Source organism: Haliotis cracherodii, unplaced genomic scaffold, assembly GCF_022045235.1.
Source record: "Haliotis cracherodii isolate W230 unplaced genomic scaffold, xgHalCrac1.p SCAF_4, whole genome shotgun sequence".
NCBI lineage: Eukaryota > Metazoa > Mollusca > Gastropoda > Lepetellida > Haliotidae > Haliotis > Haliotis cracherodii.
Window position 1 is genome coordinate 48762667 of NW_027266297.1, and position 27018 is coordinate 48789684.

A 27018-nucleotide genomic window follows, 5' to 3' on the forward strand; every position below is an offset into this window, starting at 1 on the left:
GACAGGACCCATATTTTTTTAAACATGCGTCCTCCAGGACGCAAGGTTTTCATGAAACACTAATGTCCTTTTTTTGTGGAAAATCAATATCAACGTTTTTAACAAAGTTTTCTTTTGTCTAAATGCGTGCATAAACAAGATTTTGGTCAATCGATTTTCCATGGAAAGTCCCGGTCTAAAAATAACTTAATACGCTTTTCTTTAAAACGCGATAGCTGACTGGTTGTCAATAAGCAAGTGACCAATCATAAGCAAGCTTGTATATGACTTCGGTTTCTGTTGATAATTTCTTTAGCAGTCGACATGCCGCCGAGAAAGGTAGCAAAGCTGTCACATTCTCAAAAAACTTTGTCATTGATGTTTGGTCAGAATTATACAATTGAGACAAGTGAAACTGAGCACGGCGAGTCTCAGTCAGCCAATGAACCTGTCAGAAAACAGAAAGTAAGAACATTCCAGTCAAATTGGCTAACTGCACACTGCTCGTGGTTGATATACGATATTTGTGGCATTTATTTTTATTTGGGACTCATTAAAGTTTCAAAGGGACTCATATATTTCAGATTGGACTCATAAATAGTCATTTCAGTGAGTCCCAGGACTGTAAGGCTGCTTGTTTTTCTCATGCAATGATGGGAAAACACCATTCCAACTACACTTACACAATCACATGAATGTAGGAATCAAATGACTGAATTACATGTTATATAGGACCATCCGTATTAGTTTATTCTTCAAGCCATACAATCAATGTTTTCATTAATTTCTAATGACTTGTTTTTATATTTAAGAGTAAAAGGCTTTACGATAGATATTCAAGTGGGAAGTTATGTCTCTTGTATACAATTCCACACTTAACTATATTATCATGATCCACAGCACTGTCTTATATTTGCTATGAATTTTACACCCTCACCATATTCTGCATCTCTGCATAATTGCATTTTTTAGTTGGACCTCTTGCAAAATTCATTTTTGAGAACTTAAAAATATGTATGTTAAGAAACTAACTAAGCAGCAGTCAGGAGGCCAGAGACAAATGATGAAGTGATAACTTGTCTTTTCAAAGGTTGGGCTACTCAATAAAAGTTGATGATGAAGTTTAGGTTATGTCGCATTAAGTTGGTGACTTTCATGATTTACAGACATTTGATTTTTGTAAAAATGTATTTGCAGTTGTAAGCTAATACCCTTTATTATAAACATATTAACTTCAGAAATGATATTTGGGCACAGAAAAAAGGGTCAGAGATGTCTACCATTTTACACTGTTTGTGAACTGACCCCCCTAGAAATAACAGTTTTCCTCTTACAAGGAAAAAGCCAAAGAAACATCATGCTTCGTTTTCTTCCACACATTTCTTCATATGCCGTGAAAGTACTTCTCAAATGTATCCTGAAATGAAGAGAAAAATATTGAAAATTTTGAAAGCAGTATGACCTCTTGACAAACAGAAATCACTGTATCAAAATAAGATCACATTAGTATTACTTTTATATTGATTTAGTAACTCGCAAATCCCATGAGTGTAAAGTTGATTGACAGAGAAATTATCCATAATCACCATAATATGCATAACATATGCCAACAGCCAAAATCAGTTTAATAGCAAAATATTTGAAAAAAAAACAAAATGGAACTTCTGTAGCTCACCTCGATAATGAAGAAACATTTTCATGATACTTCAACCTCATTATGGTAACAAAGATTAATGGTGGGTAAAGCAAACATGTTGTGATAGATTCTAAGAAAAAGAACACAATAGTGTCACGGCACTGTAGGTAACCTGGATACATGGCAACATATGTGCTGAATCCCACAGCAAGCTAAACAATTACAAAATTTCATTACATTCTGTACAAAAAGGCATGAAAATCTTTTGTAATCTGACTGCTATGGCTGCATTATTGAAAGACAGATTCGAACCTCTTGAACAAATTAGTGTGTCTTCATTGGTGAGAACAAGTACCTGAAATTTCAGTTCCCATTAGTCAAGTGATTTCTGCGTAATCAAGGTTACAGTGCAAAAAATTGCATTTTGAGAGAATTAAGTAGTATAGTCAAAGTGAAAATGTAAAGAAATGTCAAACTGTAAAATATTGAGAGGAACAGGACATAGGTGTTGAGCCCAGGGGTCCGGAAAATTAAAAATCCCAATCGGACATTTGTATTTAGGCCACGCCCCCTTCAAATCGCGTAGTGTATTTTAGTAAGACCTTTCATATGTATATGACGTATTCATAATATATATAAACAATAAAAACACCGATATACATGTTGTTTGTAGTTTTATTTACATGCATAAATATAAATATTAATAATAACAATGCCATACTTTTCCCGCATCATCTATCGACAGGTGGGTTTCAATATCTTGGCTATCAATTCATTGCCGCTGTACAAATGTCTATGTTGTCTGCCCTTCCATCGTCGTAGCGTCGGTGTGGGGTCAAAGTCCTCCAGTCTTGGTCCGCAAATTGAAATCCGCATCAGTCTGTCCAATGTTTCCGTCATCAAAGAGCACCTTAGTCGAGTCTTGATGAGGTTTTGTTTGGAAAAACCTTGCTCACACTCTACACTGGATACGGGCAAAATGCGTCCGATTTCCATTAGTTTCACTACATTAGGGAATTGTTCCGTCAATTTAGAAGCATAGGCAGTAACTAACATCTGTCCATATGTCAACTGTCTGTAATTGTTGTACACCAAAGGCTGAAATATCCCCCATTCTCTCTCCAGAGCATCTTTGTCAACAGGTGTATGTCCTTGTCGTCTGCTACCATAATGGCGTCCTAGAGTCGCTATACTCTCGTCCCCATAACTTGCCAAGTCACGTGTGTTGTCAGGGAAGAATGTTATCCATGTAATGCTGAGCTGTCAAGTTTCTGTCAACAATGACCAGTGGTGTCCTCTCCTGCCCACAGATCCCTCCCCACACAATGACACTCCCTCCACCATATGGTACAACCTCCTGCACGCAACACGCCGCCTTTCGTTCACCCCTTCGGCGGTAAACACGTTGTCTTCCATCAGCCCTAAACATACAGAATCGACTTTCGTCAGTGAAGACAACCCTCTGCCAGTCACGTCGTTGCCAACGTCGTACAGTCCGGGCCCATCTCAATCGCAGACGATGATGTTGCTGTCAATAGCTGTCCTCTGTATGGTCTAAAAGCCCTGATTCCATGAGCCCTGAGTCTCCTGGCCACTGTGTGTCGATTAACCCTGTGACCTAAGGCATTTGTCGCCGATAACGTCACTGTCAGGAAGCGATTTCGGAGGTGCAAGGTACGCAAGTACTTGTCATCATGGGGCGTGGTCACCCTGGGTCTGCCTGTTCTTGGCCTGTCAGCGGTCCGCCCTGTCTGTCTGTAACGTTGCATCAAGTTGGTAACGGCAACACGGGAGCAACTGAAGGTTCGTGCAATATGGGCGTGGGTGGCTCCCATCTGTACCATACCCAAGGCTCGTTCACGTTGTTCAACTGTGAGTCGTGGCATTTCTTTTGTGTTTTTTTATCACTGTGGATGTCTGACTTGCCATTGCAATTGTTTTATACCCTTACCCGCACGTGCATTTGCAGTTGTCAGTGGTGCACATGTTTTTCACTTTATCGCGTGATATCTCGCAAACATGTAACAGACGATTAACATTTTCTGCATACACTATTGTTGTATTTAGCTTATGTGTTTTAGATAGACTTCATTGAAAAAAAATTATACTTTGTCTGAAATTTATATTTTCAGTTGGTAAAGTTTCTTTCTCTACTACATCAGGAAATAGCCCCTCCCACCTCCCCAATATATCTTACGTCTAGTTGATGAAGGTTATTGGAAAGGTGTGATGTTTTCCCGCCTTGCGCATGTGCAGATGCTGTTTGGCAAGGGATAGGGTTTATCTCAAAACTATGGGATAATTGGCAGTAAAGAGGACGTCTGTTGAAAAAATGAAAAGATTTTATCGTGTGATTATTGCCAAAACGGGAATTGTGGCTATGATGTAAAAGAGGTAGTATTCATAGAATTATACACAATGATAACTATTGTTTGATAATTCCTATGAATATCCTACCTAGATCTATTACATCATAGCCTGTATTTACCAGAGGGACAGGTGGGATCTGTCATCTAGTACTCCCGGATAATTGGCAGCAGTAAAGTAAGGGAAACATAGGCGAAACGGGGTATTAACTAATGCCAGACTTCCTGATTTCACCCTTGGCAAACCTGCAGAAGACTTGGCACTGGTGGCGTCCTTCCCGTTTTATGACCTCATAATTGTTACCCGTTTTTGGTGATATATGACCTTATTTCTGATGTTTCTCTCCGGTTCTGATGACCTTCATAACGTCACTTCCGGTTCTGAGAACATCTATGACGACATTTTAGTTCAATTTGTTGTGACATCATTTGGGTCATTTATGACGTCAACTCCGGTTCTGAGGACAACGACGTCACTTCCAGGAAATCTTTCATTGTGATGTAGATATATACTTGTTGATCTATAGCCAGGTATGATATTGACGTACTTTTATGCTGGTGACATGTTTTCCTTTATATATTTGTGATAAAATTAACTCTTTACATCAATTACGGTTCTGAAGTCTTCCACGCTGACATCTCCGGTAGTTATACATGTTACACCGAGCAACTAACAATGTAATAACCCTATCTCCTTATGATCTCAGATGTTAGCCAATGATCCATCCAACCTAGTTGACATAGTGTAAAGGCCAACATACCTCATTTTGTGGTATTTTCTGGGATCTTCACCACCACCCACCTAACTTCAACAGAACAGGGGATGGATAGGCTACTGAGAGACTTCAGCCTGGGCCGCTACCATGGGCCCCAGGGAGTATAGTCCCTTGAGATCATGTTGTACGTCTCGTAGGTAGAAAATGAGTAAATGTATTGTGGGATCTCCACTGGCAGCTTGATGCCACTTGTTCAGGGGAAACTGACTTCCATGAGGCCAGACTTGTTGCTAGTGTACGGATTTCATGAGCCTTGCAACTTCCCCATTTTGGTATAGAGCTGGGCTTGACGATAACTATCAGATATAGTGCACTTAAGCCATCCGGTCACAGTAGCCTTAGTAATGTCCTTTTCTGACGAAGGCTTGCAAGAGATAAGGAGCCGCTTTCTTTTCTTCCTGTGATTCTGAGTAGCTGAAATAATAATAATCTATCTGGATGATCCACTGTTTTACTCAAGGATCGGATAGAATATTGTCTATGTCCTAGAGGCCCAACCGCTGATGCCTGGTTTTTGGCAATAAATTCTGGTAGTGATCTGAAGGATATTGTGCTCCAGTCCTGTAAATGCGGAATAGATGTGATATCAATTGCATGAAGCTCAGACACTCTAGCAGCTGCAGCTAATGCTAAGAGGAAGGCAGTCTTTTCAGAAACTGTTAAAAGAGTAGCCTCTGCCATTGGTTCATATGAAGCTTCCATCAGTGCAGCCAGTATGACATCTTCCCGGGTCAAGAGAGTTAACTGACTTTAAAAGTCCAGTTTCCTCCCTTGCCGAACTAGGCTGGAATTCCTGGGCTCGATCGTAGCGCCACCAGTGGCTGTTACGAGTATGTCCCTTCTATGCCTCTCCTATGGACCAATCAGATTCCACCTATTTGTATCACTTGCATTTGTTTCAAACAAAATGGCACTGCCCAGTCAAGACAATCTGATCGATAATCAAAATCTATATTGTGATAAAACGGGTCTTAGTTCGCGAAGTGCATAAAATCACATGAGCACCTTGATTAAAAACCTGAAAAGATTTGGAAAATATATGTTGACAAAGAGTTAGCTGTGCACATGTTGTGCAAATCCTGCAATCGACCGAAATCTGCATGACAGTTTACGAACCTGATTTTGATTTCGGTGCGCGATTTTGCATAGACTTGTTAGTCCTGCCAAAATCTAACTCCATAATTCCAGTCTAGTTTGGCAAGGATGGAAACTGGACTTTTATAGTCAGTTAACTCTCTTGCCTTGGGAAGATGCCAGTATGATGGATACATTCCATTTTGGACAAATGCGTGGGTTTTTTATGTCTTCCAGTGAAAACGATTTCACAAGTCAATTTAAGACTGGGTGAGATGCTATGGATAGACCATCATGTTGAAGAACTGAGGCTAATGCTGATCTATAGCCTTCAATTGTACCATGTCCGAACCCTTTCTCATTTTTCAGGTGAAGTAGAAACTCAGCCACCATAGGTATTATATTTTTGTCACGCAAAAACCTTTCTATTTGCCACTGGCAGAACTTTCTCCATCTGACGTTATAGGTAGCTGAGGAAGCTGGTCTCCATGAGCTAGCAACCGCTTCTGAAGCTGATTTAGAGAAACCGTAAACTTGCATCTTTGTTGTGATAGTTTCCAGGCGTGAAGGTGGAGATTTGTCAGGTTGCCGTGAAATATGTCCGATTTTGGTTGGCGGAGGTCGTTCTGGTAGTTTGAGAGGCTCTTCTATGAGAAGTGGAATCAGTCTTGGAAACCACGCTCTGTTGGGCCACACTTGGGCTATGAGAATTATGACACAATCTGTGTCCTCGATATTCCTTATTACTCTGTCCATAAGAGACCAAGGAGGGAAAGCGTAGACAAACGCTTTCCCTTGCCAACTCATGGATAGGGCGTCGACCTGACGGGCTAATGGATCTGGGACTGGGCTGACGTAAACGGGAAGTCAATGGTTTAGGCATGTGGCAAACAAGTCCAGGTGAGGGGTATCCCACATTGAGGTTATCCACTTGAATACACACACAATTTATGTGTAATTTTTTGTCTTGATTTGACCACATTCCTTGGATTGCAACGTCGTTCATATGCGTGCCCCAACCTTCGCCTGTTGCGTCTGTATACAGATAGTGTAACGGTGGGGGAAATATGAGAGGGATGCCTATGTACACGATGCCTTGAATTGGTATTAAATCTGACTTGACGGGATGTACCAGGAAACCCAAGTAGTCTCTGTTGAGTACCTTTAGGTCTATTATCATGCACATATTTGTAGAGTTCTTTTTGGGGACCAGAAAAACTGGAGAGTAAAAACTTCTCGTGTCTGACTTTTGTAAGATGCTGATGGTTCCTTTGTCTAGTAGTTCTCGTATCGCCAAAGTTGCGGCTGCTAACTTGGCCACATCCGTCGACCTATGGGTTGGATATACAAGCTCCGGACGCTAAGGGAAATGGAGTTTGTACCCTCTTTTACCACTTCAATTAGCCAAGGGTCGTTCGTAACTGACTTCTAATTTTCAGCGTATAGTGACAGACAACTGCCGACTGGTCCCACCGCTTTTCATTAAGCTTAGATGCCAATGAGATAGTAAGAGTTTTGGAATCTCTGATTAGTGGTGCGTGAAATCTCATCAATCAATCAAGAGGTTAGTCTGCCTTCGAAGAACTGGGGCGCCAATATCAAACTTCATCTTAGTGAATCTGAGATATTGTGTCTGATTAGATGATTTCGTTGAGTAAGCAGGAATTACGTGGACATCCATACCCGTGCAGTTTGAAGATCATCGTGCATCTTCATGTTATCCAGCACACTATGAATGAAAACAACTTGTTCCAAATTCATCTCAACTTTTGTGTCACAAGGTTGGCCAGTAAATTCCTCACAGTTAACAGGGGGGGAGTTCATGTCTGATGCCTGCTGCAAACAAGTTCATACATGTGCTTATGTTTATCATCAGCTTATTAACATTGTCAAATTCTTTGAATTTGTTCATTTCAACATTCATCCTGGTATAAGGGTGTCTAATCAGATCAAAATATTCATCATTGTGTTTTGTAGCATTGTCTCCCTTTCTACTGGAAGCAGCATTTAGCATTTTTGCGACCACATTTTCAGTGAATGATGGATAAGGAAATGTATGAAAACCTTCCATCTTTTCTACAGGATTTTCATAACCAGCCCGTTCAATAAGCACCGGATCCTCTGACTCGTTGCTTGCTGGCTCGACAGATGGGATCAATTGAAGGATTTCATAGATAATATCTTTAAATGAGTAGTCCTTTGGTTTAAACGTGAGTACTATTAGCATCCTCTTGTGAAGCCCCTGTAAAATCCTCTCCATCGTAGCCCCTTGCCACTGGGGTGAGACAGTATCACATGGTGTATGGTTATCTCTCTGCTGCAATTTCTGGCTTGAGCTGCACGAGGGTTGTGCTGTATAACTGTAAAAGCTAGGTGATACATAACTGTCTGAGCTATAGATGCGATTCTCATGTGTGACTGTGGCTGAAGGAGCATGCTTTTTGTAATTGGACCATTAGCACGATTTTCCTCAATGAAAGGCGTGTAAGGTTGATGCCCGGTTGGATGAATGGTATTTATTTTTGTGAGATTCTCGTGATACATGTTTTTCCCGAGAACCAAGGGATGAAGTACGGCTATAGTGACTACTCTCCCTAGAAAAGTTATTTCGTCCTGTGAACTTTCTGACCTGTGATGTGTATGTAAATGGGACTTTTGTTTGCCATCTGAATCATGTGATCTAGATCTTATCGTATCCTTCTGATTTGCATGTTGTTTTAGCTTATTTATATACTGTGATATAGCTTGAAAACGTTTGTCAAACATTTTGGACATGGTTGTTGTCAGCAATTGAGACCATTCACTCATACTCAAGGGGGAGAATGGAATAGTTTTGGGCTCCAATGTTTCTTAAAAACCATGAGTGACCAAACTACCCATAGCACCCGGGTATATGGCTGCGGTCCCAGTTTTGAGCGGGTGGGTTGAGTAATGTGATTTTTCCTCAAAAGGAAAAAACAGGTTCTCTTTATACACCATCCCTTTAGTGTGTTTCTCTGAGGAAGTCAGTTTCCTGAGAGACAACTCTTTTCCACATTTGATTTTGATTTAGTTTTTGTTTTGGGAGAAAGTGATGTAGACTTTTTGTCTGACGATCTAGTCTTCCTCTTGGATTTAGACTTAGGACAATTTCGGGCCTTATAGAGCTTGGCAAATTTTTCCCTCAACAAGTCCTTCAATACATGCATCTTGATCTTGGAGTGCTCATGCTTTTTCTGCAAGTACTACATCTAGGGTGAGGGTCTCTGATCGCTTGATCAATTCCACACCTTGAGCAGACTCCCAATGACGGTAGTGGGGAGGCATCCATACCCCACAATACGTAAACTAAATCATCCTACTTACATCAACAATCATGCTTCTTATACCACCGTTCCAAGCAAGCTTGACAATCGTAGGTTGTCTGCTATACTCCAATGATGATCGTAAGTTGACTGTTGTAATCTTTTAGATCTTGTACTAGCTGTGAATTATTATCCAATACGGAGGTCTGTAAATAATGGAGTCTGGACCAGACAATCCAGTGATTGACATCATGAGCATCGATCCACGTAATTGGACTGAAAGGGAATCTAAAGACGTGGACTTAAAGCAATTAGATCATTTCGTCCATACCTTGTAAATTCCAAATTCACAGTCTACACTGATCATATAGCATTTAAATGGCTGAAATTTGCCACAGGTAGGTTAGGGCGATGGTCTTTTGGAAGATGCTGGGAAAACAGTTATTTCAACTCAGCAAAGCAAATTAACTAGCAATACCACAATCTTGCTAAACACACATTCACCCTCACAGGTCATACTATCAACTGAGACTGAGGATATTTGTACACCAATTGTTAATCACTTAGAATCAGACACACAGACAACACATTGGTCAGTCATTTTTGAATATGAAGAGGATTATCAGTACCAGTTAATGTTGTTGCAGCATTACATGCTGAGACTAGCTACAAAAGGCTTAAAAATTTCTCTGAGTGAGCATACGCTGAAATACCCATCAGATATAGTGTGGTGTTTTCTTGATTCATCAATATCTAATTATTACCTCGCGCAGCACTTATTTTGGTCCATCGCGGGTATATACGTGACATCGCATAGAACGACTTCAAGTTGCCCAGCTGAGTTATCAATAGTATGAAGCAGTTGAATAGACTGGCCATTTGTTATTCCTGGGAGTGTGACAAACATATTAAATATACAATGATACTATATCATAACTTGAATATGAAATCGAGTTACATTACTAATCAGTCGATTTTAGTAAGTGCCTCTGGTGCTAATTTTTTGGTTAAATTCCCTGATATCTTTAAAAAATACAGGATCACGGCAACTAGCTATGAAATGGTCCACGAGTGGTTCCAATTTTGGCAGAACCAGTTAAACTTTGCCATATGGTATGCCACAATAGGATGTGGTGTATCTCTTAATGCCCCAGGATTTGAACTAAATAAGTCTGTTTTATCATTTCACGTGTACTATCAGATTAGAGGTATACTTAAAGAAATTAGTGCCCCATTACCGCAGGATCGAGCATGGAATTCCACAAATAGTCCATACAATAGGTTCGCGTATGAACGTATTTGTCAGGAATTTAATATTGCTACGAGTAAAGATTGGCGTATTTAAGGAATTAACCATGGTCTAGGTGTTCCGTACAGCGGACAAAAAACTGTTAAAGAAGAAAGCGATGATTTAGTTAAAAAAACTAATCAACCATTCAATCCATTTAAGTTGTTACAGAAAAACAATCTTTTTGTAAGAATGCATAATCTTAATCATGGCTGGGAACTTTCAAGTAACGATTGGAGAGGAGATCTTATGAGTTTTAAGAGTGGTTTAGCTTACAAAATTTGTGCAACTGAACGATACCGCAAACGCTTGGAATGAATTTCTTAGTGATAAAACAGAAAATAATTTTACTAAACCAGGAGGTGTAAGAGTTAATGAATCAATAAGAACTTATGTATGGGCGATTCTTGGTGCACAATTGCAAACACGAACGGGAATAATAGGATCTGGGACAGCGCTCGATGCGCAAAAACAGTTTGTCGCAAACGTAGAGGATGCTATTAATTCACCAGTTGACACACCATCTTCTATTAAACGTTATCAAGATGTTTTACAGTACGCTCAATCCAAAGTAGATGTTTATGTGCTGGGACTATACATGTCTCCTAGTAATATGGAACTTAAGATCGGACAAGTGATCGGTTATAATAATAAAATTGTTATTGCTACCGATCAACAAAAACCAGGTATAAATTCAGATATTAACACCGAATTTATAACGCAAACAAACACAGGCGAAACGGGAATAGTCAAGCCACAGTCACCACAACAACCATCTACTGACGCACAACAACAAGTGCCACCACATATTGCAGCTAAAAATCAACAACATTTCAATGAAAAAACAACGCTTATAGTAGGTGGAGTCGCGGCTGGTTTACTCATGATTTGGTTAAATAGTCTTTAGCGGATAAATGCAACAGCCCGGCAATTGCTACGATCAGTGCCCACAAGTTTTGACTAAGCCAAGTGGTGGTTTTAGCTAATAAATTCAAGAGCCAGGAAACAATACTCCCTATTACACCGGGAAGTGCAGACGCGGCTTTCCCAGCGAGATTTCCCAGTGCTTCTCCTAATGCTTTTAAATGCTTTTTTATCCACTCTTTTACACCATTTGACCTAGGCGGTGTGCCACCTCCTGTACCGCCACCACCGGTTAACGCTAGAGTCAAAGTTGATATAATAAATCCCAATGCGGTTAAAATACTGGCACTGGTTATCCCCTGTTCTCTGAACAATGTTTTAATTTTATCGGCCAGTGTAGTTTCATCGTTGAGGACTTGATCGATAGTTTCTCGAATTCAACTGATTTGTGAACGAAGTGCCTTTCTATTACTGGAAGCCGCTTCGAGGCGGGCCCATCTTTCGTCTTCTAAGTTACGCAATCTTTCTGCAACGTGGCGTCTACTGAATTCATCACCAGCCTGTTTAAGTTTTGTTTTCTAATAAGCTATATGCTTGTCGAGTTCGGATAGCTTGGCCATATTATTGATGAGTTCTCCCCGCATTGTTTGCATTGCCTTGTCAAGACCTTGTGATTCCCTAATACTGAACTCCGAGGATGGTACCTGTAACGTGAAATTATCGTAGTAGGTATCCAAGATTTCTCCGAGTCCATCTGAGGCAAGCTTCGAGCTTTCTTCCAAATTATCTTTATCTATGTTACCGAGTTCAGTACGCACAGCCCGAAGAACCTTAGTAGTCTTCGCAGAAAGTTTTTCTCATGAGTAGTCTACAAAACCTAATTCATTACGAACAGTGTTGATACCGTGTTTACTGGCTATCGTAGACAAGGCTAGGGGCTTACAAGTATGAGATTTCATAAGATCAATATCCAGAGAGCCAGGCATCGTAATAATCATTAACAGCTTGTTTGAAAAGTTCATCGTTAAGATTCATAAAGCTGGTTTCATCAGTACCCTCTTCGATTGTACTAGTATCAGTTAAGTTGTCTAGATTAATATCATCCATTTTAATATTAAACATAAGGTTACATAATTTCAATATAACAATGCTCTCGCAATACAGACGCAAGTTAAACCCACAATGTAGACTTCGGGATCCATTAGGGGTCAAAGCAATTCGTCAGTCTGTAACTATAACTAATAACCCGAAGTACCATTGATCAGAATCTGGTTCGCTTTCCTAATCTCGGTGCACACGATGTGTTAGTTCCAGGAACTGCCCAACTATCATTTACAATTAGTTTGAATTCTACCGCTAGCAGAGAGCTCGTTCAGAACATAGGTCGTGCGATTGTTAAGGAAATCGCGATTAAAATAAGCGGTAATGAAGTTTTGAGTATTGATGACAGCGATGTATATTTCTGTTACATGGATCTCTGGAGAACGGCTAAAGAACGGGAAAACTTACAGTACCAAGGTCTTTGTAATCAGAACACATTGAGACTGCATGTAGGTGCTAATAGTGGTGATAATACCATCGAAAGCGATAAGGATGTTGCTGATGCATTAGGTAACCGATTCTATATTCCGCTAGACTTTGAATTACTAGATAGTCACATGCCCTTCTATCAAGCATCTCTAGGTGATAGGTTAGAATATGAACTCACTTTTAATGACTACAGCAGAGTAATCAAAGCTACTGAAGATCCTAGTAGCTATTCTATTGAAAATATCTCACTGGAGTATGATATGATAACAGATCCTGAATTAGCCAGACAAATTCGTAAGAAGTATACCGGAAGTTTAGCCATTTTGTACGATCGCGTGCTTTGACACCGAAAGATTACCAGGAGCAAAAGAGATACAACGTGGAATATCAATCTAAACGTCCCCGCTAGATCGTTGTAGGGTATTTTAATGTTGTTCGTGGACCCCTCTGAAGCATTTGCAAGAGATACCGAGAAGTTCTACAATCGAAAGATTACAAGAGTAGAATTGACTATCGAGGGCGTTCCTAATCAACTATATAGTCAAAGTATGCGAGCACATCAACAGTGGGATGAGATTAAAAAACTCCAAAACGAAGCGGAGAAGTCAATGCGGTCGTGAAAGATCTGTCTCTCGGGGATGTAACGATGGCTAAATACCTTACCATGAAGTATGCGCTATGGCTCGACATGCGAACCACAGACGATGACCAACTACACGGCAGTGGGCAGAGAATAGAAAATGCTAGTGAGGGTTTTACTAAACAGATAACGAAGCTCCATGAAGCGGCTGGTAAATTAAACTTATATTTGTACGTGATTATGGACATGCAACTTAATATACAGAATGGACAATTCGTGCAAGCGATCTACTAATAATCTTTTACCTAAAGAAACGCACTGCGCTATCATCTGCGGGCAAACGGGTTGCGGGTAAAACAGCTTTTATTCTAGATATTTTACAAAGTCATTATCGGAACGTTTTCAGCCATATTATTATTTTGTGTCCGACTATTAGCGTTAATAAAACATACCTATCGAGAGATTGGGTAATGAATGATCCCGAGGTGTACAAAGTTGATCCGGGCGATTGTTTCAAGACTGCTTACGCATATGTCACGAAAAATACAAAGGAGAATCAACCCTTTTCAGAATAGACGACTGCAGTGCGAGTAAAGAACTTAACAAAAAGAAAGATATGCTTTCATATTTAGCATTCTCCGGAAAACATACTCAGCATAACGTTTGGGTACTTACTCAAAAATACAACTCTGTTCTGAAAGATCTCAGTTAGCAGACCAAATGGGTAGCCCTGTTTCATTGCAAAGAGCGAGATTCATTTGAGGAATGTCTACGTGAAAATGATGTTATTTATACCAAGCTAGAACGAGATAAAGTCAGAAAACTGTAAGCGGAAACGAAGCACCATAAACTCGTATTAACAAGAGTGCTCTGAGAGCACAACAACCCCCGCATGAATTTTTTTAACGAGATTATATTTTCTTTGTATTTTATGAAATAACAACAGTAGATGGCACTGCATATGAAACAAATTGTGCAGAACATTTTGTTGGGAGTAATCCAGTCTGCATGCTAATGCCATAAGGATGTAGCTCACCCACAAAAGCCTTGTACAAGGAAACTAACTATAGTTATAGTTCGTAAAACAGGGGCAGTAACTCTGTCAAAATTAGTCAAAATGAAACGGGACTGTGATATGCATATCATCAACATGTCGACATCTTGTGTGTAGAGTTTCAGGGATATTCTCTGGAAACTGTAGGAGGAGTTGATTTCACAAGCTTAGTACCCTCTGTGGGACGGACAGACGGAGGATAAAAAGCCATAATTAAAGTAAATAATAAAAGCGATGACTGTTTCAGAATGATGATAAGATCTGCATTGTTTCCCGCAGATTCTAAAAATGCAAATAGACCTTCTAGCTATCCCCCAAATGACGGACTCAACCTTGATGGTATAGATGAACCTACACCAATCCCGCAAATTAATAAGGTGGAAAAGCAAAATAATTTAGCTATAAATGTTTTCGGACATTCTCCTAAAGGAATTGTTGTACACAGGATAAGCTCCGCTCCGGAACATATTCCTAGAATCAATTCATTTCTGATTGAAAAAGATTGCAAATATCATTATACATGGATAAAGAGTTTAAACAGGCTATTACATGATCAAACAAAACATGAGGGAAAGAAATATTTCTGCGAAAGATGACTGCATGGGTACAGCAGACAAGATCTATTAGAAGCGCATAGAGAAGACTGTAGAGGTGTTGGACAGACTGCTATCAGAATCGATATGCCTAAAGAGGGAAAAAATCTATCAAAATTTGAACATTATTGTAATCAAATGCCGGTATCGTACATAATTTACGCTGACTTCGAAGCACTTATCAAACCTATAGAAAATACCGAACACAGTACTGAATGTAGTTTTACGTACAAAACTCAAGAACATATTCCTTGTGGGTTTGGATGTATAGTTGTTAGGTATGATGGGTAAACAAACCCGCCCGTGATTTACAGAGGTCCCTATGCAGCGGGAAAGTTCCTAGAATACTTTCAAAACGAAGAGAGAATAATCAGGGAAAATTTATCGTGTAAGAAACCCATGTGTATGAAACGTCACTTCTGAAAATACTGATAAAACTTAACAGACACTGGCAGTTACATGTTCTGTGTTCAATAAACCCATTTATCGTTCTACTGTTTCTTTTTGTTTCCTTAAAGTCCATTTAACAATTGAGTTTAAAATGGAGTGCTTTACCCAAACGCAGCCTACAAAAGTGCAATGAGACTTAGTTGTGGAATAGTCTTGTCAAAAACATGATGCACGTGCATATCGTGGATGGAATGGGTATAAAGGACACCCCAAATTGTTAAGCTTGCTTTCGTTATTTCGATTCATCAGCCATGGCAAGATTATCAGGAAATGGGAGACAACAAGCAATCGGAAGACTGCAAGCAGGCCAGAGTGCGATGGTCGTTGCAAATGCATTCAATGTCAACGTAAGAACGATATATCGTTTGCAACATTGCCACAACACCACCAACACCACCTACGACTGACCGCGTAGTGGTCGTCCTAGAGTCACAACTCCCAGGCAAGATTGGTTCATGATACACAAACATCTGCAGAACCGATTCCGAATGGCAACTGAAACAGCTCGGCAAACCATTGGCAACCACCAGCGTGCCATCAGTGATCGTACAGTCCGACGTTGCCTAACTGCCAACAACATCTCGTGCCACCGTCCTGCTCATGTACCCATCCTAAGAGATCGTCACCGACAGACCCGACTGCAATGGGCCAGGCAGCATAAAAATTGGCGTCAACAGCAATGGAGAAGAATCATCTTCACTGATGAAAGTCGCTACTGTTTCAACGGTGGATGGCAGAGTCAGGGTCTGGCGAAGGAGGGGCAAACGTTATGCTGATGCTTGTGTTATGGAACGAGACCCGTGGGGCGGCCCAAGCATCATGGTTTGGGGTGGAATCGGACTGAACCAGAGAGTGAGACCTGTGGTCTTTGAGAATATTGGTCCAGGCAGGGGTAATGGCATCACAGCTCTCTGCTACATTGACAAAGTCCTCAGACCCCATATCTTGCCTTTTTGTGCCCGTCATCAAAACCACACCTTTCAGCAAGACAACGCCCGTCCCCACACTGCCAGTCACCAGGGACTTCCTCCAGCAGCACAACATCCAAATCATGCCTTGGCCTGCCCTCAGTTCGGATTTGAATCCCATTGAAAACTTGTGGGATGATATCCAACGCCGACTCAACGACGTACGCCCAAGGCCGACAACTGCAGAAGAACTGCGTGTAGCGTTCCTGAGGATATGGGCCCATATCCTAATGGCCTTCATCAACAGGCTAGTCCACTCCATGTACAGGAGATGAGTGGCTGTAGTCAACGCCCATGGTGGCCACAACAGGTACTGATTTTGAACCCCCCAGCTGTGATGTCTTCACAATTCGCAAAAACATTCCCCAGACTGTTAATTTCACGTGGGTCAAACACTGACTTTCTCCGATGTCTTTACTCACATATATAAGCATTTGAAAATAGAGATATCTATATGATACATCCACATGACGTTTCTTTGCCTTTCAGTGTAGTTGTAAGGTATGATGGGAAAACAACCCCCCCCTGCGATTTTAAGAGGTCCTGGAACCTATTTATGGTCCATACGTTGCCTTGAAATGCATTGGCTACTTGCCAGGCGGTTTGTCCAGCTTGCAATCGTCCAAGGGCTTGGTGTCGCTGATATCTTGTCAATCTTGGCACGTGGTAATAATTAAAAAACGAATGAATGTTATCCCATCTGGGTGGATTTCTATAGCGCAAGAAATGGGGCAACACATGTGCATTTATATTTACATGGAACTCATGTGCATCGGGTTACCATGGCTGTTGTCGTGAAAGGTTTTGGCGATCGGTTTTATTGTCATCTGCTTTGTTTTTTTATCATCAAATTTAATTTTTCCAGACATGGTAATGTTTAATTTTATAAACTTTGACAAAAATTACCCAGATATGTAAATGACAACTTTTCATGCAATGTTTCTTTTGTGGTTCAGTATAGATAATGTTTCTACTTTTGCTGTTAAAATGTGTTTGGCATTTGTATTTTTTGCCCATTGTGTGGCTGCTGAAAGTGTTGATCTAACATGAATGTTAGTTGCAGTTTTCATCCAGGATGGTGACACTCGGCCACTGATTTGTGGTTTGAGTGGTGGGTATGTGATGGCCGCTATCATTAGAATGTCTGTAAGCGTGCGGTTCTTTCTATATGCTGTGATGTGTGGGACTTGCAACGTGTCTTTGCAGGCATCTGATCCTTTAAGTAGGTCCCAGGAGTTTTTTAATCATAGAAATGACCTTGAGTGCAATCAGATTGTAATCTGTGATGAAGATCACTGGTTTGGTGTCTTTAGAGAGTTTCTGTTTTATGTGGTAAGAGGTCTCTTCTCTCTTTAGTGTTGGCTCTCAGTTTATTATCCATGAGAATTTTCTTAGGGTAGCCTCTATTTAGGTAATACTTGACCAAGTTAACTGGTGTGGAACTCATATTATGACTGCGAGCTGCATAACTTTTTTAGTCGTAGTTGGCAGGAATTGGCAGTAAGGAGCTTTGACCTTGATGTGATGCTGATGACAGGAAGTGTATAACAGGTACAAGTGTGTGTGTATCTGCAGGTTTACAGTATATTTCAAAATCCAGTTTGTGTGTCTTCTTGTTAAAGATGACCCATGAGTCTAAGAAAGCCACTTTGTCCCTCGAAATTTCAGCGGTGAATTTAATGTTAGGGTGTAATTCATTGATTTCTTTAATGAAAGATTCTTATCTGGTGAGACCCAGTGTCCAGATCAGGAAAATGTCATCAATAAAGATTTGGTTCACGCTATCAAACGTTTTTGGTCTTTTCTTAACTAGCTAAGTTCATCAGTCAATTGGACAAATTTCATTGGCCAAGCAAACATAGGATGAAAAAATAAAGTAGGTGCCAGAAAACTCTTAACCAGACCATTTCAATCAATCAGTAGTTCTTACAACATTTGGTCATGTCAAGACTGACCATTTGTTCCATCTTTTCATTTGCTCTCTGGCACTAATATTACAAGACCAAATCTTGGTAATTTCCTTCTACACATGAATAAATATTTCTATCCCGAGGAGAAATGGAATCAATAATCTGTGACCTCATAGGTCCATGCCTTCTCCCGTTAGTGTCACCCTTCTTATCCCCATTTCTTATTTCAACATCTTCTTCAACTTTCTAGAATTTTATAAACAACATATTATGTTTGTATCAAGGCCTTTCTCCAAATACCCTGGTTAAAGTAATTAAAGTCCCATAGATAATCTGTGGCAACAAAGTAAAGTACCAGTAGCATGCACCAGATGAACAACAGAAGTAGCAATTTGTTGATGGAATTCCAATGTTGAATTGAGCTGTTAATAATGCAACGTCTTGCAATGATCAAGAGCATCAATAAGCATGTGCTTCACTGTCATGGCAAGGCAGATTGAGTGACAAATGCCAGTATCCATGGGGAACATATCTGTCATCACCGGTTTGAAAGAAGATTCTTTTCTATCTTAATAGCATTGTCATCAAGTGGTGAGGCCTTTGCAAAAAAGGTGAAGCGAGTGGACTGGATGAACATGAATCTTAAAGGCAGGTGCCATAAGTGTATCGATCATTAACTTTAGGCTAGCACATCCATGGACAAAGCCATGGAGCCAATCACAGGTTCAGGTGGGAGCTGGAGAGTAGATAAGTCTTCTCCCAACATGCCGAAGGCCAACAGGGAAGGTCATGACTTCTGAACCGATCCAAGAGAAAGTTGGGACACCATCAAACACAAAACGTTGTCATCTTCGGCAACCATTGGATTCTGTGTCACTGAGTTGATCCTCATCATATAAGGAGTAAAGGAGCCTTCACCAAATGGTGAAAGAGAAAAGTAGTTGTTGAAGTACGAGGAGGCCAAGTTGCAGGAACAGGAGATATTTGAGGCACTCTGGGTCAAGGTGACAGACATGTACTTGACCAAGAAACCTGCAGGGCGCTGGCACAAGATGCCTGAGACGATTGATCAGTGCAGCGTGACGTAACGTGAAATAATGAGATTACTGGGAATGCCTAAGATGAACAAGAATATCCTCTGGTAGTAAATGTTAACATGTCAGATGACGGAATAGGTGTGAAGCATGTGTGTTTGCTCAACCTCCTCTGCCGAAGGCATCAGCATTGTTGCAGGAACAGGCGTTGCAGAGATAGACGTAGTAGGTGGAACAGCCGTCACAAGTGACAAGACATTATGTTGGGACTAAACGCCATCCATTGTAAAAGTCATGACTGTCCAGATGTTGAAGTTGCTGCCATTAAAAGAAACTCTCCCAGAGGCAGTTGCTGCAATTGGATATATCTCGTAGTAGTGATGACCGCCGTCTGTCGGGGGTGATCCTGATATGGTTCATCAAAAAAGCTGAGAATTGCCCACCTATCATGTTCAACACAGTGAAAGAGACAAAAACAAAGGCTTGAGGGCAAGCCAGTTGCCTTAAATGGATGGGCAGTGTTCGGGAGGAGTTTTGCCAACAGTTGTGTTTGAAAAAGAGACATAATGCAATAGCGTGACACAGGAAGTAAAACATATACTTTCCAATCTAGGAAATAGATGGAAATAATTCGAAACAACCACAGTGTCATACTGTTTCCAAACCGTTTCAAAGTTTGGATGTTCTCGTATATAATAACAGCTTTCAAACGAGTTTTCTTATGCATAATTTATTGTTTCTTAGTATTATGAAAAAATAATCCTGACAAGAGTTAAACATTAAGATCTAAAATTTATGTCTAAGCATTTACATTTTGAAAAATATTAGTCAGCTAACATTTCCATTGTGAACTGTGATAGCATAAAAACTTTTATGATTTGAAGTTAATATATTTTTAACCAGATTTTCTCCCTGTGGGCTCAAGGCATGCTTAAACGCAAACAGCCACAATCTAGCCCACCTAAGGCTAAAATAGTACAGAAAAGACAAAGAATGGTCTCATCAGAGTCGAAGACCCAAAAAAATAGAAGACCACAAAAAGTAGTCTTTAGCGCAGACTTCTCCCAAGTTCTTAATCAGATCCTAACAGCTCAAGATATTGCCAAAGAGCTGAAGCACAAAAATATTCTAGATTTGTGCAGTGACAACAAAACAATTGAGTACGATCAAATGTTTATTATATACAATTCTTGGCATAAGATTCGGGGGCTGACTCGGTGTTGGAAAGGTAACTTACACTGCTGGTAAGTAGTATAAAAAGGCAGCCCTGTGGGTTGCAAAAGTAAATTTGAAATATATATGAAAATGACTTAGAACCCTGCGGGTAGATCTAAAAAGATAAAATGGAAATATGTAGAAAGGGCGATACCCTGCGGGTATGAGTGATAATGAAAATACTTTGGGGGGCCGCAAGCCATATAATGATAGTTTACAGAATGATTGGCTTGCAAAGTCCAAAACGAGGTAAAAAACCGAGAGCCCCCAAAGTGATAAGAAAGTATAATATTAGTGATGAGTGAAGATGATAATGTTAAATATATACATATGAGAATTAAATACTGAATCCAATGAGTTATAACATCCAGGTAATGTCACAGAACTAGATTGAACGGTGTCAGGAAGCACTGATGAGTGTTAGTAGCACCGATAGGAATAACAGTTCAGTCATGTGGGTTGCACACCCTTTCGAAGGGATCTGTTTGGAAGCTTTAAGGTTAGGATGCACTTATGTTGTGTCTGTTCAAATTGCACATCACTCGCTGTTAGATGTACATCTGGATCAAACGACGAGGCACAAGTAAATTCTCCACGCCGTAGAAATCCAAAATAGGCAGTTATGCACATACATTGCATAGCCAGATCGTTGAAATATCCAAACACGTCTACTTGTAACTGAGCCACTAGTTTACATAAAACACTGTAAGTAATAGGCAAGCGCTACTTTGTAGATATTGATTGCATTTCTTGTAACCTCCTAATAAAGTCTGTAGTCTGTGTACAGCTCCTGAAGATACATCGTCAAAAATGGTCTTGATACCAGCTTGGAGGTACATGAACTCGATACCGGCCAGATAAATCCACTGTGTCATGTTTCAGTTTTAGCACTCAAAAAAAAACAGTGGGCTACGAAATATTGTATATAGTCTCACTTATTGGTGAGACTGGATTCACAGGTTGCTGACCATGCTGAATTTCAACAGAAAAATTACATAGCACATGGAGCCTGTAGTGTATGCAGATTTAGTACCCTGACTGATAGCTGCTGCCACATGATGTCTGAGCTGGGTGGGCACTGTTGCGGAAGTACATCTGCCTGCGGCACCACTCTGCGTAATTCACCATGTGGAAGTGAGATAGAGAATCAGCAAGTTCGTTGTGTATTCCGGGCACGTGTTGAGCTAACAGAACAAAATTATTCTAGCTGCCGTCCAAGTCAGTGTTCTCATCAATGCCATAATCTTCCTGCATTGTTGATTGACCTTTAATAATTAACACGGTGGCCTGGTTGTCGCAATGAAATAGCACTTGTCTCTGTGTCCACTAATGTCCACAAGTTTAGCAGCAACCTTGATCGGATACAGCTCCATGAATGCCCTTGATTTGTGCTCCAGGAATTGTAACATCTGATGGCCATTCTCTGCAAACCAGGCCCCATTGAATATGTTGAAGTATCCACCATGGCCAACCGTTGCAGCAGCGTCAGTATATCGGTTCAAGTGTGAGGTGGATGTCACTTCAACGTCATGAAATACTGCTATGCCGTTCCACTGTGAGAGGAAAGGGTTCCACATGCGCAAACCAAGAGAGGTGTACCCTGCGGGTATGGAATTGGAAACTGGTGGCTGTGCCGGACCCGGGACCTGCAGGCCTGCGAGAATAGGGATACCCTGCAGGTATAGGGGTGGAAAGGGATCAGATTATTATGGAATTGAAGGAGAGGTGTACCCTGCGGGTATGGAATGGAAACTGGTGCCTGCGCCGGAGCATGGCCGTGCTGGCTTGTGAGAATAGGGATACCCTGTGGGTATAGGGGTGGAAAGGGAGCAGATTATTACGGAATTGAAGGAGAGGTGTACCCTGCGGGTATGGAATTGGAAACTGGTGGCTGCGCCGGACCAGGGCCGTGCAGGCCTGTGAGAATAGGGATACCCTGCGGGTATAGGGGTGTTAAGGGATCAAATTATTATGGAAGTACCCTGTGGGTATGGAATTGGAAACTGGTGGCTGTGCCGGACCAGGGCCGTGTCGGCCTGTGAGAATGGGGATACCCTGCAGGTATAGGAGTGTAAAGGGAGCAGATTATTATGGAATTGAGGGATAGGTGTACTCTGCAGGTAGGAACTGGAAACTGTTGGCTGAGCTGGACCAGGTAAGTAAGGAAGGGACTGACTCGCTGGCATGAGGTGCTGATTTGAATATTCCCTTCAGCAACACCTACAGGACTGATTCTATACACCCTGTATGGTGGCGTCCCGAAGGGTCCAATCACATAATCCCTTGTGACACATGTTCTACTGCTTAGTGACAACATCTGGGGCCTTGCATGCTGACAGGTTGTTCCTAAATTCAACAGTGTCTTGGGAAGAGAATTTACCATAGGGGAAATCATCCCTTGTCCATAGTCTCTGATCAGGTATATCCCACCTAATGCTGGTGCCTTCCTCAGAAAAGGCTGTTCATCACATAAGTTGAGAGTCTGTCAAAATCTGACACTGTGTCTAAATTCCTGATGGCAGAAGAAGCAAGGCTAGATTGACATATTACCTTGTATCTCATTTAAGAGTGGATGAAATGTGTGTATGTGTGGCCGTGAATCCGAGGGTACGTCCCTGTTTAGCTGTCTGGGAAAATCTCTACTTGCTCCTGTGGCTTGTCTTGACTCCTCTCTGGGTTGTCGTTGTCACTGGTGGTGGTAAATGTACTTGTAGGAGGTTGTAATTGTTGTCCCAAGGTCATGACGATAGACTTCAGTTCAGCGATCTCCCTGTAATGAAAACGCTGTCACTGTGTTTTCTGTAACAATAGCAGAATTATCAGAGCAAAATCCTGTGAATTGTCTCTCTGTAGCGGCACATCACTGCCTTGATGTTGACTGACTGGAGCGGTTTGAGGGATTGTAGTGGTGGCGACTGTGCTGTTGGTGCCTGTCATCACCCTCATATTTCAATTAAGCTGCATTAATGTCCGTCTGGACCAGAAAGTGGGCACATTGACATCCATGTCTGGCAGCCGTTGTCGATTATCAGCAGCTGTCAAAAAGGAGAGCTTCTGTTACATTCCTGTGAGAGGAAACTGGGCTAGATGCTTCGCCACGATCGGCACCATTGTTGTTTTCATGCAGGTCAGAGGTCGTATCCTGGTTAACCCTGTTGATTGCGATCTGGCTTAAAATGTCGTCTGTCAGCCATTGTTACGATAGCAACAAACAGTTGTACTGCATACACAACAGGATGGCAAAGGATTGTGTAGATTTTCTGAATGACCATGATTCGTAATGACAGCTGAGAGAACAATGGAAACAGCTGAACGACATTGAGGCTCTTGTTGTTAATATAGAAAAACAAAATGACGTCACATCCTTAGTACTGCGCATGCCCGGGGAAAAATATATTGCATTCTGGGATAGAAAATAGTAACTTGATACAGAGAAGAAATGTGATCGTTCACAGACGATTCTGAAAGATAAATGACAACTGGAAATAAATTGAAAAACCTTACGTAGGTGACAAATATATACATCTGTTGTGTAGACATCAATGTTAATAATAGGTGAAAGGATATGTTGATCACTGCACAAACAAAAATATAAAATTCACATATAAATAAGTGTGAAAGAAGGCATGTTGTTGTCGGGGACAACCTCACAGAGTCAGTTGACATGCCCAAAAGCATAAACAGGATCAAACTAAAATGGGATACCCCAAAGTACCTTAGCAATGTCAGATTTGCTGTATATCTGGATAAGAAAATTAATGATGACTGTCTGTCAAGCCCAAAAGAAAGTCACTCAACCAACAATCCTGTCGGCGTACAGGATCAAATCAATGGGGACAACCAACACACGAGTAGTTATACTCACATTACTTGGCCAGTCAGTCCCCGACCACCTTAATCTAGGTGGTAAGGACATAGAAACTATGCCTTACAGGACATGGCCAACCCAATGCACAAACTGTATGCTCTATGGACAAACAAAAACATCATGCAACCAGCCACCCAAGTGCATTATTTTGAGAAAAGTGATATTCAACACTTTTACTAAGTTCTTTGTTCATTTTACTAGGAGACCAGACTATATACTCTTCTTGGTAATTGGAAAGAAACAATTGATGACTGTATTTGGTTGGTTTGACATCACTGATATAATATATACCTTGGGGTAATTCTCTCCATTTGAAAATTTTGTCCCTGAGCATAAATGCTTCGATAGCGTTTTCGAGTTCTTCCTTTGTTGGTTTGTAATTCTCCATTATTATATACTTATGTCAGCATTCGTTTAAATGTGATCCAACGAAAGTAAGCAATCTATTTTCAATCTCCAACCACTTCTTTGGTTTTGGCACGGAATAATTGACGCGCTTGTTGTCTCCCCTGTTCTATGAACTTTTTTTTCTCGTCTTCGCTAATACCACTGGTCTTACGAGAATTGGATCGAATCTCCTGCTTCATTACGTTGTATTTGGTGAGTTCCGACAGCACTAAACGAAACTCCTCCTCAGATATCTTACAATCAGCCATTGCTGTTGAAATATGGTCCTCAATGCTGTTCAACTTTGCTTCGGCGAGTATCCGAATATTATCATGTTTTAATGCTTTCTTTTGCAACTTACGAGAAATAAATTTTAATCACTATTCCTGTCAGTCCTGAGACTCCGGCAGCTATTTCCATGCCAAGCACGATAGGCGCAGCGATTATAGTTGATAATGAACCGACATCAGCTACACCGAGTCCCATGCTAGCTGTTACAAGCACGGTGTCATCTCTGTCAAGAGCATTCACGGCTCTGCAATACTTTTTATACAATCCAAGTCTCAACTCCCTATCCTTCTCTATTCGATGTTTTATGTCGCTTATTTGATGTAATCGAAATCCATCAACAGTATCCATCTTTTCAGATGCTTCATCAAGCACCGGATATAAATCCATAATGTATGTTATTATATCATATAATAGTCTTTAATTGGTCTTGCTTCAATATTTTGAGAGTATACATCAGCCTTATTAAATGTATATTATACAGCATAAATATCTTAGTAAGAGAAATGCTGTCACTTTTAATAATTTGGACCCCCTCAAGGGTTGCAATTAGAAGATAAATACTATGTGTGTGTCTATTTCCGGGATTTTATCGAGTATTTGCATCTTGGAAATTCATTTCGCGACCCGAAAGCGTTAGCTTGAATGAAAATTGTGATTTTGGTAATGATGGCGGACTACTTTCCTGAGTGTAAGTCATTCATAAGTTGCTGGTGCTTCATTCTGCGAGTTTGTTTGTTATTATTATCAGTTACATTATCTGTTGTTATGTCAACATAATCATTTTTTCAGAGTGTAAACCCCCTGGATGCCACAGCGACACATATATCTTCAACCCTCACTTCGAAATCGAATAAAAGTCAAAATACGTCATGCAGATTAATACACTTCACAGTTTTGAATTCCCCTTTCTGTTTATCATTTACTGTCAATTTAGGCAATTCAAAATTACTGAAAGTGACTTCTGAAAATTAGGTACATTGTAAATCTTGCCAAATCACAATTCACAGCGTTATATAAATATTTACTGTGTGTTTAGAAATCTAAATATCGGATATTTACTAGAATAATTAAAGTAGAAAATTAGCATATTAGCGATCAAAGGTATCAAATCACTACTGATAATTCTGAAAAGTCGCTGATAAGCCTAGAATCGTTTAGAATGTTTTGGAAAATACGCATACACGAACGCTGAAGTGTACGTTTCACCATATTGGATTGTGTCCACAAAATGCCCGTTATGAGACGCCTATTCAATCAGGTATATTTCAATATTTAATGCTATACATGCATCCCTGAATTCCTCATACATTTTCGAAACAATGGATAAATGGTCTTTGTCACTAATGCAAATTATCTAGATGAAATCATGCTAAATAAGTTAGGTATGGAAACGAAAACTGTGCTCGGAAAACTGTGCTCGGAAAACTGTACTTGCTGAAATGTAAACAAAGCAAAATTCAGATTTTACACTGTGTAGCCTTTTTGGAGGTACTTTCGTCTAATTGTTGCATACATTGGCTCGATCACGCGTTTGAGAATATTCATGGGAAGAGTATCGTTGCACTAATTATGGAAATACAGATACATGTATATACATTACAATGACGTGGTAAATTCAACAGAAGCCTTTTACAAAAGTTTCCGTCCTGTGTGGCGCCATGACTGACGCTAAATCACGCATGGCACACAATGATGACGGTAGTTATCTGCACTTCTGACTAATTCTCTTTCTTACATTGGAAAACATGGTAAACAAATAACAGTACACAGATTGTCAGAATGCTTCTGATTACTTACGTGACGAATTTATGTGTATACAATCCCTCAATCAACGAAAATCCTCCTCTGGAAATCCCGCGTACTGTTGTCAG

The 27018-nt window shown here is 40.5% G+C and overlaps 1 protein-coding gene across 2 annotated transcripts in view; it reads right to left on the bottom strand.

Moving 5' to 3' along the window:
- Positions 1 to 274: 274 nt before the first annotated feature.
- LOC139480433 (palmitoyltransferase ZDHHC21-like) overlaps positions 275 to 27018 on the bottom strand; it is a 405161-nt gene continuing 378417 nt past the window's right edge. For both annotated transcript variants that reach the window (XR_011654416.1, XM_071263508.1), the window contains one exon: positions 275 to 1396. Coding sequence is in view for 1 of the 2 variants with exons in the window: in XM_071263508.1 (XP_071119609.1) it covers positions 1264 to 1396 (133 nt within the window). In the remaining variant the exon portion in view is untranslated. The remainder of the gene's footprint in view (positions 1397 to 27018) is intronic.